The sequence below is a fragment of the Aphelocoma coerulescens genome, chromosome 1A (assembly GCF_041296385.1).
Source record: "Aphelocoma coerulescens isolate FSJ_1873_10779 chromosome 1A, UR_Acoe_1.0, whole genome shotgun sequence".
In the NCBI taxonomy this organism is placed as follows: Eukaryota; Metazoa; Chordata; class Aves; order Passeriformes; family Corvidae; genus Aphelocoma; species Aphelocoma coerulescens.
In genome coordinates this window covers 51,190,013-51,208,612 of record NC_091014.1, presented here as the reverse complement: position 1 = coordinate 51,208,612, position 18,600 = coordinate 51,190,013, and the positions used below count along the sequence as shown (strand labels likewise).

The following is an 18,600-nucleotide window of genomic DNA, read 5'->3' as shown; positions in this document are numbered from 1 at the left end:
CACCCTTTGATCAGGCCAGGAGTCACTTACTTTGCTTGGCTGGTTTGGGCTTCTGCCATTCACAGAGCAGGGCTCTCCCCTAAGGTGTCTGCAGCAGCTTTTGCAACACACCCATGAATATATACAGATAATTTCAAACCCCTTGATGTGACCAGTTATTGGACTACTTCTTCCCAGCCTATACATGGCATGACTTTCTGGTCAGAGCAAGAATGTCTCTTGTCCAGGAAGTTCTTGCCCCCTTGGCTCTCTCTCATTTTTAGCACTTTCTGCAGCTGATTTACTGTAGTCAAATGCCCTGAATTAGTCAGCTGTTTGTCTGTGTAAAACACCTTTCTCCTTGCAGTGACCTCCAGAAAAGAATCAGGGAGGGGGAATCCTTTTGCTCTGCAGTTGGACCTCAGGCATGGGAATTTCTCCTCTGTTTCTCCTCCTTCAAAAGCTTCTCTTCCAAGTCCAAGGACTCTGCTGAGAAATGCTGGAGTCAGCTGTGGTTGTGGGCCTTGTGAAGCTTGGTCTCTGAAATCCCTGTAATGGCTCTTGCAGGAGTGACATGACTTTGTGTCTCACAGTCCATGTGGCACTGGGTCAGTGTCACTTCAGGCTGTGTTGAAGATGATTTTTAAGCAAACATCTGTCATATGACACAACCAATAGAGCTATTTGCTCCTATCCTTTTCTGCTTCCTTATGTTTTGTAATTGATCCATGTTTGTTGGCATCTGCTTTTCTGTTTGATGTGTTCTCTCTTGGTGGTGGCAAATGTAATTTTGTGCCTGCGAGCCCCTAATGTAGCAGAATTCAGAAGATGGTGGCAGGAGCTGCCGGGTATAGAGCAAAGACTGTCTCATCTGCAATGAATTCTACTTCAGGGACCAGATAACTAGGTTTGTCAGATGCCAGGGGACTCAGTGACTTTTTCCACCTTTAGATTAGGGTACTGATCCTTTAGTAGCCCAAGTGAATTTTCAGGCAAACCAAGCTACCCAGAGTGTCTAGTAGCCTTCATACCCTTTCTAAGCTATCAATGACAACAGTTTGTGGTGACACAAATGCTGTTGGAGACCACTGTTCAAAAATTGAGACCATGGCCTATGCCCTGTCCTTGTCATCCCAGCAAAGCTGGCCTTGCCTTGTCATCCTGTGAGGTAGCATACTGTCACACCCATACCATGCTAGAAACAGGACACACATACCAGCCTAGCAGTGGGTGTGCTCCTGCAAGGCTCACTGGCTAGCTTCCCTCAGTATTCCCACCTCAGTGGGTGGCTCATGGCTCACCTGTCAGTGTTAGCCTTGTCCACAGTGGCCAAGTGGTCTTTGGTTACCCTGCACTTCTAGGAGTGCCAGGAGGATTCGGTGGCCACAGCATTAAGCAGTGCTCACAGCACCAAGCAGTGCTCACAGCACCAAGCCTGGCAGAGTTCAAGAAGCATTTGGACAGTACTTTCAGGCACATGGTGTTATTCTTGGAATGGCCTGTGCAGGGCCAGGAGTTGGACTTGAAGATCCTGATTGGTTCTTTCCAATTCAGTATATTCTATTATTGTATGACTCCTGGAACCTCCTGAGACCAAGGCAAGTGTCCACCTGTAACACACTGTGAGCCCTTCCCACACCCTGCTGGCTGTAAGAGGTCCCCCTCTGGTAAAACTTCAGCTCCTAAAGATTTGTGTTCTACCCTCAATTAGCACTCTCTCTGAGGTAGATTAATTGATAAAGAAAAATTTACTACACAGCTGATTCTTGCTAGATCTTACCTCACCTCACAGCTTACAGGATTGTGCCCCAAGTTTCCTGAGATCTGCCGGTGTCCTGGGATTTGGACTCTTTGCTCAAGCTCTAGAACTGCAGAGGTGTTTGGCCAGACAACACTAAAGAGGCAACAACTATACCAACTCGTGAGACCCAGACAAACACCTTGGTGATTTTGCTTTGGGACAGATGAGATCCTGCCAGAGTGAGAAAGTATGTTTCCAGCTTTCCTGGGTGTGAAGCAAAGCCTGGCGCTGAGACTGAGTGATACCACTGCTCACACTGTCTGCCTGAGCTTGCAGGCAGCCTGAAACAGGAGCTCTGAGAGTTGTTCTGCTTCCTCCTTCCCTCCAAAACAGGAAATCTCATATACTGGCATGCAACAGAACATGGTAGTTCTGCATTGTCTTAAAGGGGTGGGCTGTGATTCAGTGAGAACAGCAAATACTTATGCTAACAAATATCTGAAGCACTAATGAAAAAAAAAAACAACAGAGCAAAACTCTTTATTATAAAGGGAATCAGATTTTATTTTTATACCCACAAAGTTAAAAATATGCATTTCAAAATATTTACAATGACTATATATGAAATAACCTTTGTTAATGAAACACCAACATACAGTACTAGAATATATCCACCAAATTGATAAAGTCTACATAAGAAGAAAATGTAACAGAAAGAGAGAGAGAGGTAAATAGCATCCATGCACAATCTGCACTAACATGTTTTTTTATACTCTCTACCTTTTAGCTGTAAATGGAGTCACAGGAAATTTTGACCTCCTCTCTTGCAAATGCCTCTTGTGACTGAGATTCTTCAAACTAACAGAAATTTGTGGGTTGCAGCAGTATCAATGCCTAACTTTCCTATGCCAGTCTTTCACATGGGGACCTTGTATTACAGAGTGGACTCAGAATCTCTCAGCAACCCTGGGAGGTAGCTAGTTTTGTGGAAAAATTTGGCAGATGGAAAAGCACCAGGTTAAGTGGCTGGCCTAAGGTTGTGCAGTAAAGAGCAAAACTCACAAGCCCTGCTTCATCTCTCCTAATCTCTCATTAGGGAATAAATTTCCTCTGCTAACCATTATCTGCTTTTGAGATGAGCTTTGTCATGAGGTGGGGCACTCAATTAATATCATATACCAGGTGACGATGTGGGAAAAAAGCCCTGCCTACAGATAAGGACTTGTCTCAGTGAGAATCTGCGATGTAGCAGTGCTGTTAATGTGTTCTGGAGTTGAACAGAAGATTATTTTAGTGTAGACACACATCCAGATGACTCCCTCCCTGCATGTGTACCACTGAGCAACTGCATCCTCTGCAATTAGGAACCCCTGTATATCTTTACCCCTACACTTTCTCTCTCTCTCTCTCTCTCTTTCCAACATCCATGCCTGTATGTTTGCCATTTCTACTTGTATCTTATTCAGTCATGGGAATATCAAATAGAAAATGGAACAACAAAAAAATTTGCTGCCTTATTTTTGTAGCTATTTTAACACAAAATTATTCTGATTTCTATTGTTCTCTCAATTTAATGTCTTTAATGTTCACTTATGTGCATATATAAATTTATATATATATAAAAATGTAACAAAAGGCCCATCCCATTTGTTTCAAATAAAGGGGTCATAATCCTCAATGCTCAACCCACAAGGCACACTCAAACGTAAGTGAGAAGGGCTGTAGGAAGGGAAAAAGATATAGCCCTTAGTTTTGTGGTGCCCTTTAATCATCACTGCTGAGCTTGAAGCGTTGTGAAGGTATGGCACAACTTTGCAGAAAAGGAGAAGAGCTGTCTGGGTCACTTGCAGATTTCGAGCCCCAGAAGTGCTAGATCAGTAGGAGTTGTTTCTCCCTCTCTTTGGTGAAGGAGTTTCTGAAGAGTCTAGCTTTGTTAGTGATTTTTCTGTGGTGGCAGTGGTGATGATGGTGGCTGTTTCTGTCTATTGGCCCAACAGTTCTCTCAGCAGAGTAATTCTTCCCCACTCCCAGTAACCAACCCTCTCCCCTGGACACCCATCGGCCTTATTTTTTTCTAAGAACAAGGTAGAGGATGCCGATGATGAAACTGAAGCAAAAGCAGATCCAGGCCAATATGAAGCAGTAGCCATGGTGAGGATTTGTGGAGTACGCCATCGTGCCTGTGAACCGAGCTGTGTAAATGGAGACTGCAATCAGAATGCACATCCCTGTAGGAAGCAAGAGGGAAAAGACAGTTGGAAAACGCACAGAAACCAGCATTGCCGCAAGACTTCTGAAGTACTGTTGTCCCCTGAGATTGTAATGCATGTCTTGTGCCATATGAGAGAGGAACTGCTGCCCATTAGGCTTATTTGTGGAGGATTTCTTTTGCAGCTGTGATGACATAAGACACTTGGGGCTTGTTTAGTGGGTGCCAAGAGGAATAAACCTTTGTTAGGAGGAAATCAGTAATAAGATCTGATGACAGTTTGGTGCTACGTGTTGAATCCCATGTGCAGTAGCTGTCTAACTGTTTATTCCCCTGCTCCCCCAAAACACTTGAATCCTTTTTGTTGTCTTTCAAAGGTATTTTGCAAAACTCACTGGGATTTCCTAATGAAAATCTGGAAATACTTTCATTATATACAGCAAAAAATATCCCAACCCAACACTTTCCAATTCCCCTGTGCTTTGTTTTGTAACAAAAATTGGGCCACTGGAAACATTTAGCTGGCTGACAACCTCCCCCGGTGACCGTGTGTGGCAAACGTGTGGTTGCTTGCGTTCGCAGAGGCAGTGGGATGCACTGGGAGCCGTGGCAGGGCGTGCACGTGCATACTCACAGCAAACCAGCATGACGGCTCCGGTCATGTAGAAACGTTTGCCTTTTTCCAGGGTGAACAGCTGGATAATGAACAGGATGAGCGCCACAACGGAGAAAATGATCGAGAGGATCATAAAGGCTTGCACAGCTTTGAGGGAAGCTGTCAAAACACAGAGAATAGATTGGAGAAGGTCAGGACTCAGTCTTGGCAGTGCTCATCAACGTCCTGTGATTCACCATGACGAAAATGCGGATGTAACTTACCCTCATTTTGACTGCTAACTGGCAGCTGAGTGCAGGTCTTGTTGCACTGCAGCCAGAGTCCTGTTGAGATCGTTCCAAAGCTGTAAGAACCCACCATCCAAACCTGAAATAGGGTAGAACAGTTGTGTCAAGGGGCAGGAAAGCTTCTTCGCTCTTCTGTCAGACTAAACTATAAAGTGAGCACGAGTAGCCCAACTGCCCGAAAATGAGCAGCCGGACCGGTGGGATATGGCACTGGCTTCCAGTGCCAGGAGTCATTTGGTCCGGGAAAATCACCGTGAAGTCTGTTCCAATCGTCGTGGAGAAATCTCCCAGGTCATCCTGACCCTCTTCCTGTGCAAGGTGGCGGGGGGGCACGGCTGGCCAGGTGGGTGCGAGGGGAGCCCAAAATCGCTCCGACGGCGGGCGGGGGGCGCGGGGACCCCGGCAGTGCCACCAGGGGTCCCCCTCGGCCCAGATTTCCCCGGCGGCCCCGCCACGCCCCTTGGCGTGGAATGCGCCCCGGTGGGCAACAGCCTGGCCGCCGGCTGGGGGCAACAGGGCTGGCACTGCTGAGCTCCCCGGCCACGACTTGCACTCTCCCTGATGAAGGGTGCTGAGGTGCTGCTGGCTCTGGGCTCCGGGGAGGTGACAGACAGAGGCTGCCTCCTGTACCACTCCAGCTGCCTTCCCGCTCCCTGAGCACACCCATCACTGTTTCATTTCTCTCCATGCCCGCGAGTGGGTGTTCCTCACCCTCACCCTCACCTGAGCACCCACCCCCTGGTCCACCTGCCAGCCTAATCTAAGGCTGGCTGCTGCTGTGGAAGGTGAAAGCCATGTCTTGTCCAGGGCAGTCTACTTACATTGGCAATGGTGGAGACAAAGAGCATGATGACAGTGGCGATGTGAACCACAAAGATACCAGCCAGTAGCACCAACATCTTGGGTCTCTTCTAGGTGGTGTCACTGATACAGAGAGCTCTGAGGGAGAACAAGAACAGAGGGAGAGCGTGAAGGGAAGGGCTGAGTCAAAGAACAGCATTACCATAAATTTTGTTTACATGCAAAAACCCAAGTTGATCTTAAGTCCACTCTGGAAATGTGGAATCACCAAAATAAAGCCAATAAAAACTTTGTCAGCATCTGCTCAAGAGGTTAAATTGAGCCTGAAGATTAAGGAACCAGTTTGGGAGGAGATGTAGAGCATGGGTAGGTAACTTGGGGGCATTTTAAAAATCGCCTGAATATATAGACAGGTTGCTTAAATTGATGTGTGTTAATGTAAAGTAAAAATGCCATACTCCAGGCCTACATTCAAGGAATAGGAGTTTTTGCCCATGGGATTCACAGAGGTCAGGAAAGATTTTTCTCTTCCTGTTTTCTGGTGTCTCAACCTCTTCCAACTGGTCTGGGTCACTGACAGGTGGTATGGAATGGGGGACTGCATGTTCCTTGGTGCATCAGCTGTTGAGTAGTGGTGGAGAGTGAGCCAGAGGGGTGGCCACTACTCAGTAGACCACTCCTTTAAGTGAAGAGGAGAGTAACCAGAACAGAAATACCAGGAGGTTTTCTGGAGCTGAGGAAGATGCCCAGGTTTGCAATGAAAACTGCCTGTTTCCCTTTTAAAACTTGAAGCACACAGGTCACTTTATTACTGCAATAGGATTCTCTTGTAATGCAAATTCCTCTTTGGTTTATTTTGTGTATTTTTGCCTCTGTACCCTTCGAACTTTTACTTTTTGTAAGATTTCCTGTCACTGATGAACATGTGATTGTAAAGGGAGGGGAATGTGCTTTAGAAAGGCTCACATGACACTGTTTGTCAAGACTGATGGCTTCTCACGTGAAAGCATGAAATACAATGAACAAATCTAAGCTGTGAGAATGAATGCAGACAGTGCTCACAAATCAAGTGAGTATATTTCAGGCAGAAGCATTTACTGAGTCCACTCTGTGGCCTGTAAACTTCCTAGAAAGTTTGAGAGGGTTGTGTTGCTCTTTCCCTGGGTAGTGCTGGTACTGAAGAGCAGTGTCAAGCATGTGATTAATGTTAGCTGTCAAGTTATTTTGGTCCAGGTGACTCAGGTAAGGTCTGATGCTGTCACCATTTGTACAGGGTGTGGTAACACTGTCCTGAAACAACACAATTATACTTTATGATGTCTTTCACACAAACTGTGACAAAAGGCTTTGTAAAGTCCCATTCATGCGTCTCTTTTACTTGATGACTCCACCTTCTCCACTACTGTCTTTCCTCTCACTGCGGCCATGAGTGGGAGTGTATTCCTGTAAAATGCTGCAGCTGTTCCTGGCATTGCTTTGTATACAGTTTCCCAAACCACAATGGGTAGGCAGGCTTCTCCATCAGTGGCGCTTTGACCAGCATTAGCTGGTGACCAGGAGGAATTCCTTGAGTTCAGAACCTCAAGGAACCAGCTCTGTTGGGTCACTGCTCCCACCCAAACAAGGCTACTCCTCAGTAAGACAGATTAGGTTTGGTGACTAGTCCTATCTCCTCAGCAAAACTTATCTGCTTTGAGGTTTCCTTCACCTGGAGAACTCTCTGGAGATGTTAAGCCCTGGCTTGCTGAATGTGGGCCAGGCTTGCTTGTCTGCTTTGGGGTGTCCTAGCAAACCATGCTCTAGAGCTTGATTTGGCTGGATGGTCTGGTCACTGTGACCTCTCTTGTCAAAGTACCTCCCTTAGTGATGATCTTGGAGAAAGAACAGCCTTCTTAGGACTTTACCTCTGACTTTAGTGACAGTCATTTATGAGTTCAGCACTGCTAAAATCCAGGTTCTCAACAGTATGTGCAGGCTACCACATGAACATACCTGACCTAAGAGTTAAACCCCTTCTTTCCATTGACTGTAAAAGGAACGAGGATTTCAAAATGCTGTATGGCAACTGATACCGATATCAACGCTGCGCCTCAAACTGAGAAACTATTGCTGTTGCCATGACTAAGTGACACATCTGTGGCAAACTCTTGACTCAAAATCTTCCTGTTCCTTTGACTACTTCTCGTTCTTTTTCCTGATTACCTTGGTTCTTACACAAACTGTAACAAGTGCTCTTGACACTACAGGGTACTGGCATGCATAAACCAAACTCTGACAAATTCGCCTACTCTGAAATTTGCCTTTACTGAACAGTGGCTAAACTTTCTTCTTTCTTAGATGGATGTATTTTTCCGTGGCCTCTTTAAAATCTCATTCAGCACTTTTCTTTTCCTTTTTATTTTTGAGGACCTTCAAACAAAGTTTTCTACTTGAAAGAGTAAAAACCTACTTTCATGACATCCTAAAGGACTGGAACAGTCCTTTTAAATGCATTTTTTGTTTGCATTCAGAAATGAAAATGAGGGATAAATGTTACTTTACAATGTAAAAAGAAAACCAAAACCATGACCCCACGCCCAAGACTTTGACCAATACTCTAAGAAAAAACATAAATCCTTTATTCCCTTTGCTTTTTCTGCCTGTTCTAGCACTGCAGGAGAGCAGTGTTAGTTCAGGTGCTCTCAGTGCACCTACTTCCTGAGAACGTCAGCACCTCTCCCTGAACACACACGCTATCAAATGCAAACTCCCCCAGGGGATATGTGCTCACTTAGTTTTGATTCTTTGTGAGTTAAAGCACAAGCCTCCCTCTGTATTCATTTGCTTTCCCCTTTCTTCGTCTCTCTCTGCCTGTTAAATAAAACACGAGAGAACAATCCCAGAGGAGCCGTGGGTGAAGGAATGGCACTGAAATAGATTCACTTCTGTCTCTGATGCTATGGCGTGGACTTTTCCTCCCATTAGATAGAGAAACTGGCAGAGCACTGGGGACTGACAGGATACCATTTCCATTTGTTAAGTGTGAGACATCTTTCTCCACTACAGGGTGGGGTCACATTGCTGGAGCAATAGGACAGAATTGCATGCAAATGCCTTTTCTTCCATTCCCGTACCTAAACTGCAGCTGCATTTGGAGCTCCTCAGGCTCTTCTTGGGCTATGAGTCAGTCTTAGCCTTCCTAGAGCTGCCAGTTTTTTCCACTGACTCACCCCAAAGCTCTCAAACCCCACAATAATTTAACCCTGAAAGATAAAGTGCTCAGGACACTGTCAGTTTCAGGACTGCTTCTCAAGAACCAGTCAAGCGAACAATTTGTGAGTCTTCCCCAAGCATCTTTCAGAGGAGAGACCCCAACTAAGCCAAGAAAAAAAGGAATGAGACCTAACAGTAGAAGGACTACTGAGGTAGGGCAGGCTGGTGGGGAAGTAAAGGTTCATGCACCTGCTGAACAGCCTGCATGAGTCAAGAGAAGATCTTGTGCTGATAACAGTGGACTGACTTTCCTTTTCATGGGGTGATGGATGAAGAGAAATAACAAGCCACACCAACAGTAAGCACGAATAAGAATCACCACAGAAGCCTTCAGTACAAAAGAACCTGCAGATAAGCATGACAGACTCTTAGCTGTGTAGAGACTATTTCTCTGACTGTGCAAGAGTACACATACTGGGGAACAACACACAGCCCTGCTGCACCCCAGTTCAAGTTCAAGCAAGCTGGCAATATCTATTAAAAACTAAGACAAAGTCTTCTCAAGCAGGCAGATTGTTGCCACCCATATCACCCCTCTGTCTACTTAAGTGTTTGGATCCTTCTGTCTGGAGGGCAATATGGAGAAGTGAGTCCTTGCCCCTGATTTGCTTCTTAGCAAAGGATCAGGATGGAATGTGAAGTGCCACTTGGAGATATGATAAAGGCCAATGGTATAGTTTCTCAAATATAGGGAGTGAGTTACTCAAGAGGGTAAGCCAGATTAGGTAGAGGTTCTTTGCTTCTGCCAGTAAGTGCATTGCAGTGAAAGGACTAGAGGGTGAGTGTACAGGATGTTTCTGCAGGAATGATGGGGTTGTTTCGGGTGAAAAATCAGGGCACTCTCCACTAAATTTGAAATATTTCAGACCCCAAGTATTCCTTAATGGATGTAGTTCATCTGACTTCCATTTCCATCTTCCTCTCTGACCTGAGGTCCCTGCTTGGGGCTGCCTCTCCCAAGCTCAGTTGGTGAGGTGTACTGTGAGAGATGCCAGCTGAGGTGAGAAGCCAGCCAATGGCCTGTAGCTCCCTAGAGTGTCCAGGGAGCAGAGGACATCTAAATTGCACTGCCTGTGCACACTGATGACCTCTGACTCCTTTAAAACTGAGTTTGTCAGCTGAAGACCCCTTACTTTGATACATTAGATTTCTCAACGATGGAAAGATGGCCTTTTGGGGAAAAAACAAATGCTTTTGGTTAGAATGTCAGCAAAAATCTCCATGGATTGAAAGCAACTAACATGAAAGAAATTCTGCCTTTTCCAGCTGCCACTACAGAATATAAGGAAGGCAGCAGCAAGTCAGATCAGTGGTCTGTCTCTCCCAGTAGGCTATCTCTGATGGGGACAATAGGAAGTCCAATATTTAGAGAAAGCATGTGAACTTGGCCACTGTCTGAGGGGGCACAGAGTCACACCAGGAATACTGGTGGTTCAAATCAGGGCCAAGGCCTCTTGGAAAGGAAGGAGAAAATTGGAGAGTAATGGACAGAAAGTAAAAACTGTTTGGTATTGTTTGAGACAGCCACAAGCTTCCACCTCTGTTACCAGTGCATTCCTCACTGCAAAGCCAACCCACAAACAACAATGCTGCCATGCTGCTACCAGTAAGGGAAACCTCAGTGTGGGATGAAACCTTCTGCAGAATTTGTACATCTGCCTTTTGACTGAGCTGAGGCCATCACTGCATCTTAGACCTGCTACAACTGCACACCTCGTGTGCACTATGAGCATCAGTCCTCACTGCGCCCAGAGTCATCTGGCAGGATGCAAAGATGGGAAGGCCTCTCTGATATTTTGGTGACATGATGACGTTGGACATGTCACACTGTTACTAGAAAGCTCATGACAACTTTAAACAACAACAGGGAAGAATCTTTTTGCTTTCACCCTTTGCTCTGTCTCTTGCTTCAGATCCAGATGAATCCCTAGTCTTTGCTGACTCCAGACTTTTACGTACTACTGTATGTCAGCACTGCTGTTGACAACCTGGTTTTGACAGACCAGCCTGACTCAATTTACAAGTCAGATGCTTTTTATAGACATGTGGATGAGTAGGCTGGTGCCTCTGGAAAGAGATTTCACGTGTGTGGGAGAAGGGTTGGGCAGGAGGTGTGCGTGGGCACATGGAGACCTTTGGAGCCTCTGGTTTACGGCAGTGAGATTTCACGTACATATGGGTAGTGGCTGTGATGACCACATGGGGTACAGCAAGGTTGTAAAACCAGCAGATTAATGCCAACCAAAAGGAAAATGTAGACCAGCCTGAGGGGCTACAGCTGAAAATAAGCTTAAGTAAATGGAAGATTTTGTCTGGTTCTTGTGAAGCATTTCCTGGTGGAGTGGTCTCCAAGAGATCAATGGAATTTGCCTTCCCAAGGGAGTGGTGAAGCACCACCATGTGAAAAATTTCTTATGGGATCTGACAAATTCCTCAAGAATCCACCCTTGGTGATGAACCTCCACTCACTGAGAGATGCAGAGGGGAGTCACAAAAGATGAGACATAAGGGTTTTCCAGCTCTCATGCTCATGATTCATATGAGAGTGGGGAAATATCAGAGCTCCTAGGGCAGACAGTGAGAAATTGGCATTTTCTCCAGAAGAAACCACCCTCGAGCGCTCAGCCATGTGACAACATCAACTGAAACTCCAATGCTCGCTTGGTAGTTGGAAGGGGAAGAGACAGCTGCCCAGGGCCTGGCACGCAGCCAGCATCCGCTGCTGGAGGAAAACACTGTCACTCCTCACACTAGGCACGCCAAGGAAGGGCTGGGACTGATGGGCAGCTAGTAAGAGGGAGGGGTGGGGAAGGGACCCCAGAGCTAATGGAAGCACAGAAGTGTTCCTCTGCACCTCCAGAGGTGCGATGCAGAGCACCCTCACCCCTTAGAGCGCTGGGTGGTCCCTGGGTGGGTTAATTAGACACCGGAGTTGCTGGCAGGAGTTCCCACAAGATTCTGAGATACATGAGGAACATTTGTGGGAGGACTGACAGTCTGGGTGTTGACGTGTTGTGTGTAGGGGTGTGCATCTGCAGCTCTGTGTGGCTCCCTCTATGAATGGGAGTGTGCATCTGTGGGTTCCCTCTGAACTCTGTGTGTGTGTGCCTGTGTGTGTGCACGGCTTCTTTATGGGTGCACGGATCTATCTGTGCGACACTGGCAGTGCCCACGTGGGAGAAACCATCTGACAGCTCTGACAGGAAAGCTCAGGTTACAGTGCGGTATGAGCAAACAGCTCACTTCTGGCGGGACTACCTGCTTTTCCTCTTTGCAACAGCCTTTAGATAGAGGTTGAAGGTCTGTGAAGCCCACATCAGCTGTACTTTTGGTTGCATTCTTGGATTAAAACTGCAATCCTGTGATTTACATAGACAGTTTTGTCTAGATATTCCCTTTTTTTTTTCCCCAGGGGAGCGTAACTCTGAAAAAGAAGTTGTATCTTATAGTGTGTCTGTCTCTCAAAACTGCAAAACCTCCGAACATGCCAGTACAGCCTATGAGACACTGAGGGCAGTGTGACTCGGGCATCTAAAGAGTCTGAGCTTTTGGGTCAGTTTGCTTTTGGGGTGCCTTTGCTCTAGCAAGCCAGCTTGGAAAAGACTGCACAGGATTAAAATGCAAAATTGTGTGAAAGCTCCTTCTTTCAACCTAAGTGCACAACTGATGAACTGGGGGGAACGTGTGTATAAAGCAGACACGGGAGGATGCTGTGCAGCCTGGAGCTGGTCAGTGCTCTGTGCAGGGTGGGATAAAGGTGGTCATGATGTAAAATACCTCATCTGGCTTTCAGAGGGCTCCTTACACCTGTGACCAGTACGGGCTGGCAGAACAGTATAAGCTAGTTCATGTTACATGTGGCTTTTGAGACATCAGGAACTGCCCTGCTGAGGGCACACCATGCTGGCCGAGTTGCAGCCACGGGAGGCCAGCTAGCCGGCAGGTTGGCTCGGCCGCCTAAACTGTCACAGCCAGTGGATGTGCCCAGCTTTCCTTCAGCAGTGGTCCACATTCCTGGAGCTGGTCTTCAGCAATCCTCTGATCAGCCTGCTTCCAGCTCTGAGCATTTTGTAGCTCTCCCCTCTTGTTCCCGTGGCTCTCACTATCCTTCCCAGAGGCTTGCTGGAGCCAATACAGGGAAGATATCTCTCTGGAATGCGAAGAATGTGGACAATGGACCCAGTCATGGTGGTTGCTTTCACAACTCCCCTCATTGAGCAGACCCTGCCCTGCAAGGGCAAAAGGACAACAAAGGTCCTCACCCTGGATTTCCTCAAATACAAACACATTGCCAGGTGGCCCCACATCACAAGAGCTAAGCCTTCAGCATGAGTCACTATTCACCTGTCAGCCACTCCAGGGCTAAGAGCTCAGTGCGTTTCTCTACAGGACTGGGGATGACCTAGCCCAGATCTGTCCCTGGGCTCTCGCCATGGGTGTCTCCCCATGCCTCTGCTACAGACTGGTTTTCACAGGGTAAAGGGGATAGATCTTAATTATGATCTTGGCAAACTTGTCACTCCCTCGGGCAATGTGCATCCTGGAGCTGAGTTGTCCTAGCCTGTCCCTCCCTTCTATGACAAGGCATGGGCTATATTTGGTCCTACCAAGAGAGCAGCCTCCATATACTCCCTGAAAATAGTTCAGAAGGAGCAGGGTGCGTGAAGCTGCAAACTTGGCCAGAGCTTCCTTTGTTCATTGTCAAGCTGTTCTAGCTAAGGAGGTACTTTCCAAAGCTCTCCCAGCAGGGTTTGAAGAAATCACACTCCAGATGGCAGCCCCGAGATGTGCTGCTTTGCTGCTCTCCCCACAGTGCAATGGCAGGGAGCAGCTTAAGAGGCACTCCAGATTCCCCTCTGGGCAGTTTATATGGGGAACTGCTGCTAGACCCTGTGTCATGCTGTGGGATGATTGGGTGTGGACTGGCCCTGACAGAGGACTAGTACAGGCATAATTGAGATGTGCTTCAGTGTGTTTGTTCACTGCCACTGTTACAGCACTGCGGCTATGAGTTAGTTATCAATCTTGGCAGGGCCATGGAGAAGAGCCTCCTTTTCTGTGAATGCTGCTTTGCCTCAGCAGAAAAGACCAATGAAGTATTAAGCATCCATCTTCAGATGTGAAGATTGGAAATCCCCTTCCTTGCTCTCCCTTTTAGAGGAGTAAAAGAGCAGCTCCAGGCCTCTTAATTCTCCCTGTCTTGAAGGAAGGGTAAATAAATCTCATATTTTAGTTTTATCTCATTACTTTTTTTGTAGGAAAACAGAAGGAAGGAAAGAAATTAGGAGTGCCATGCTCTGCAGCCTGCCTTATGTTGTGCCGGGTGACAGTGCTGTCACTTCCCTATTGAAAGGTACAGGCACAGGAACCTGTTTACATCAAAGGGGTCTAGTAGGGCTATTTCTTGCCTTATGGGGCACTTGAGCAAATTTTGCACTGAGGGCAAATTTCAGCCCAGCATCAGGTACCTCATCCTTTGCCATTCATGCATCATTTAGCAAAGGCAGCACTAAGTGACCTGGGGGATGAGCAAGGGGAAACATGCCATGGGAGGGGTGTTCCAGCAGCCACCTGGGGATTATGAGGCCTGTGAACCCCATGGGAGCGGGCAAGGATATGGCAGCAGGATCCCTCCTGCTTTTGCTTGCTCTGAGGAAACAGAAGCAGGCACAGGCTGAGTGCCATGAGCGAGCCTTGTGGCTGGGAGAGTGACAGATAGAGAGACGGATTAGTGCTTGCAGCAAATCTCCCCAGTCTCATTATAAACAAGGTCCTGAGGTGGGTCTTTTACCAAAAACATGCTGGCTATTATCAGCAAATCTCCCAGAACTGTTTCAAAATACAATCTCTGCTCCACCCCAGATCACCAAACAGCAATTCCTGCATGCACTTGCATCGCTCCCACACTGCAAAATTGAAAGACCACCAGCTTGGCCAGAAGGGCCAGTTTACCAAGCCCAGGGCTCTCTGTCCTCAGCAGGGTCTCACTGGGGGAGCACTAGCAGCTGAGGCACCCACTCCAAAACTTGGTGCTTCCCCGCAAGATCCCAAGTCACTTCTCCATTAATGTGTCCTTGGGTGTGGCTCGACTCCATAGCTGTCAGCTGTCTCCCTCGGGATGGCATGTGCCCAGTGGAGATCCCTGCTCTCACACAGGGGTAGCCAGGATGAATGGCTCAGACCGCGTGTGACGTGTCTGGATGGTTAGTCATAGCTGGGGGAGCTTCCACAGAAGCCTGCTGACAGGAATTCCTTGGGTGGGTGTGCAGGGCCTCGCATGAAGGCCTTGCACTTCAGGGTGTGCTTCCAGGCACTGCAGTGTTAGTAAGGCACCTCCGTTTTGATCCTTTCCCGATGATAATCCCCAAGGCAGCAAACAGAAATAAGCTGCCTTTAAGGGCTCACTCTCCCAGTGCTCACAGTCCCCAGGTGCAATGGGTGGAGGCATTCGGCTGGCCTAAACCCCTGTTATCATAGGAACAGTAGCTAATGGGCTCCAAGTTTTAATACTCTTCATGCCCAGTTCCCTTGAGTGTTTGCTCAGAAAAGAATCCCACTACATCCAGAAATGTCAAGTGGGCAGTTCCCGGGCAAATCTGCTCTCAGAGGTGCCTTGAAGAATTCAAAGCTTCAGAGTGAAAGTTGTTCTGTGGCCACAGCATTTTTTTTTTTAATAGCAAAATGATTTAATTCTTAATCGTATTAAATGACAACTTCCAAAAATGCTTTCTTCCCATTCTAGTTTCTGACTGCCCTGGAAACACTCACTGCCTCAGTTTCCCCACCACTCCAACACATTTATTTCTCAGTCAGGAGGCACCACTGTGTGACTGAGCCACAAGCAACAGGGCCAGAGGGGACTTCAAAATTCACAAAATCCATCCTTTTCCACAAAGTTACAGTCAGCTCAGCTTCTACTTCATTCATACAGTAACTATCCACAGTTCCAGCCTGAGCCCCACCCATTCCTGCCCGTATTGGGCTAAATACTGTTCAGTCTCTTTCAAACCCTTGAAACTGTGCAGGGGCGGGCTGAGTTCCTGCAACAGGAACCAAAGTGTGGTGCCAACAAACTGGCTTTGCTGCACTCCCTTTCTCAGACCTCAAAAATAGTTCAGATTTGACCACAGGATGCAAACCATAGCAGACAGATGAAATAAGAGAAGTGGTGAAGAAGAGGAGGAAAAGAAAGAGGGGGCGGTTGCATAGAAAAAGGCAGGTGAAGAGGGAAAATTGCCAGTCTCTGCAGTCCTACACTTCCCATCAGTCTCTACCTCCTCGACACACCCTAACAGCAGACCGTGGTGCTCCTAGCAATTCCACCTGCTCCCCCACTTCGCCTCGCAGTGCTCCCCACTCCAGTGGCTGTGCTGCCAAGGAAGGCGTAGCACGCATTTCTACCCTTCATGTGGCTTTGCTCAAGAGCTGGGGCTTGGCTTCAGCCTCAGGAGCCAGAACCCCCAGAAAAAGGGAGATTGTCTCCACTGTACCCCAGAGTCTGCACCCTTGGGGCCTCTCAGTCTTCACTTGGAATGATTGCTATTGTTTTAAATTACAGCTTGGCAAACTAATTAGAAAAACTGAGCCAGCAGCCCTAATTCCAAGCAGGCATTTTTCCACACTTGTCAACAATGCTACTCCAAAAGCCCACAGCAGCTCCTGAGTGTGAGCTGGCCCAGGCTGGGCACCCTCTGCTTGTGCCCTGACTGCACGTGTCCTGGAGGTGAAAATAACATTGCTGCTGCCAGCACTCCAAGACTGCAACCAGGGTGCCTTGCAGCGCCCCTTTGCCCTGGAACGCAGCTGGATTTCAAAGCAAAAGATGAAAATTAAGGTGCGTGCCATAGCCAGCTCGAGTGCCAAGATGAAGAGAAGTGAAGGAGCAGAGGAGAAAGGCAGACTGGTGCTGCTAGCCGAGGGGAGCAACCACTGAGGAAGAAAACTTTGTGAGGATTTTCAAGAACAGCTCTTACCGTGTGGGCTGGGACCAGTGCTGGCACCTGTGGAAGAAGGAGCGTGCTGGGCTGCAGTGCCGATGTCCTGGAGTGCAGGGCTGGAGTGAAGGGGAGTGACCTGGTGGTGGTTTAAGTTTCCTCCGGTGGTGTGGGAGGGTGGTGTCTTTCCACTCTGTTTTAAAGGAGTTACTATGAATCAGACTGCCTTTAAAGAGAAGAAAAAAAAAAAAAGAAATTAATGAGCTACGCCCTGTTTTGTTGGCAGGGTGTCAAGAGTCTCTGGGAGGAAACCAGCGATTCAAAGAAATCTGTGCAGGGCTGTGTCTGACTCAGTGTGCAGCACAGAGACCGCAGCCTGGAAAAATGACTGACGCTGCTCCAGCTGAGTAAGAGAGGCCCACAACAGCATCTGTTTATAAAACTGAACTTCTGGTTGTCATAAAAAAATTTGTGTAGTTACAAATGTGGCAACAGGACTTCGACAATACAATCACTCAAACAAACAGTGGGTTGGCAGGGGGGATCCCGAGGCTGGGTGAGTCATCGCATCCCCTCCCTGTGCTGCATGGAGAGAAGTCTCTGAGGCTGACAGCACGGGGGAATTCAAATCGGACCTGGGAGGTTGGCATGGACAAGACTTTCGGGAATATATCAAGGAACAGAGATGTTCAAAATGCAGCTCTGGCCTGGTGGTGACTCTGGAGCAATTTTGCCAGATGGTGGTGGTTTGCTTCCACAGAGAGAGAGCAGGCAGGGAAGAAGAAATAAGGAGCTTGTTATTCACAGTTTTCTGAGGTCAGCATTTCTTGCCATCTTAAAGACTTCTAAAAATAGATCCTTTACATTTGCTGAGAATTGGCTGGTGGAGTTGTCTCCTAGATGCTATAGGCAAGATTGAATAGGGATGTGCTTGAAATGTGAGTGAAAGGGGAAGAGGTTTTTCAGAAAGCACCCATGTTAAAATGTGATCCATATTGCAATAGAGTTGGTGATGTGCTACTGCAAGGAATCAAGCCTGCCTTTGCAGAGGCCCCGCAAGTGATAAGCAGATACTGACAAAATACCTGGCAAAGGCCTTTCCCACTTTAATGAGGATGACATTGGATTGCCTTTATTTGAAAAATGAAGCTGGTTCTCTTTGAAATCTACACAGATTAAAAGATCTTGCTGTTTTTCAGATTATTCCTTCTGTCTGGTGTTATTGATATGTGTCTGGTCTAATTTTAGACTATAGCAACCTGCTTAAAAAAAGAGCTATGGATAAAACAGCAGCAAAGATGACACATATGGTGGGCAAAGACAATCCTGTGGGAATTTTTCCACTGATGGAAAATAAAGACAGTCTTTTTTCCTCAGGGATAAAATAAGACTAACTGTGTTTAATACCTATGAATTAGAATGTGCTTCTTGTTGATATACATGAATACAATATTCAGGAAAAGTTTATTTGCTTACCCTGCAGAAGAAGCTGGCATTTGCATTGAGCTGCATAATCCGTTTCTCCTGCTCTGTTCCCGTGGCAGAGTTTATTGGAGTGAGGGATGCTCAGCTCCATACAAAAGAGTACAATAGAGTGCTGGATCCCAAAGCAAACTCTGGGGACCAGAGTTCAGCTGTGGTGAAGTATCCCCTGCCCCAGACCTGTTCACAAGTGACTGCCCAACTGCCAGGGAACAGCTGCCTGTAATCACAGAATTGCTTATGTGGGACCCAGCAGACAGAACACTTGCATCAAAAAGCCACTCACATGGCACAACAAC

The 18,600-nt window shown here is 47.2% G+C and overlaps 1 protein-coding gene across 1 annotated transcript; it reads right to left on the bottom strand.

Moving 5' to 3' along the window:
• Positions 1 to 2,276: 2,276 nt before the first annotated feature.
• On the bottom strand, positions 2,277 to 17,001 carry EMP1 (epithelial membrane protein 1). The gene is made up of 5 exons (XM_069003928.1): positions 16,859 to 17,001; positions 5,654 to 5,771; positions 4,809 to 4,911; positions 4,564 to 4,704; positions 2,277 to 3,948 (listed from the first exon to the last, which is right to left on the bottom strand). The coding sequence occupies exons 2-5, from the start codon at positions 5,729 to 5,731 to the stop codon at positions 3,785 to 3,787; spliced, it is 486 nt and encodes a 161-aa protein (XP_068860029.1). The 5' UTR covers positions 5,732 to 5,771; positions 16,859 to 17,001; the 3' UTR covers positions 2,277 to 3,784.
• Positions 17,002 to 18,600: the final 1,599 nt, after the last annotated feature.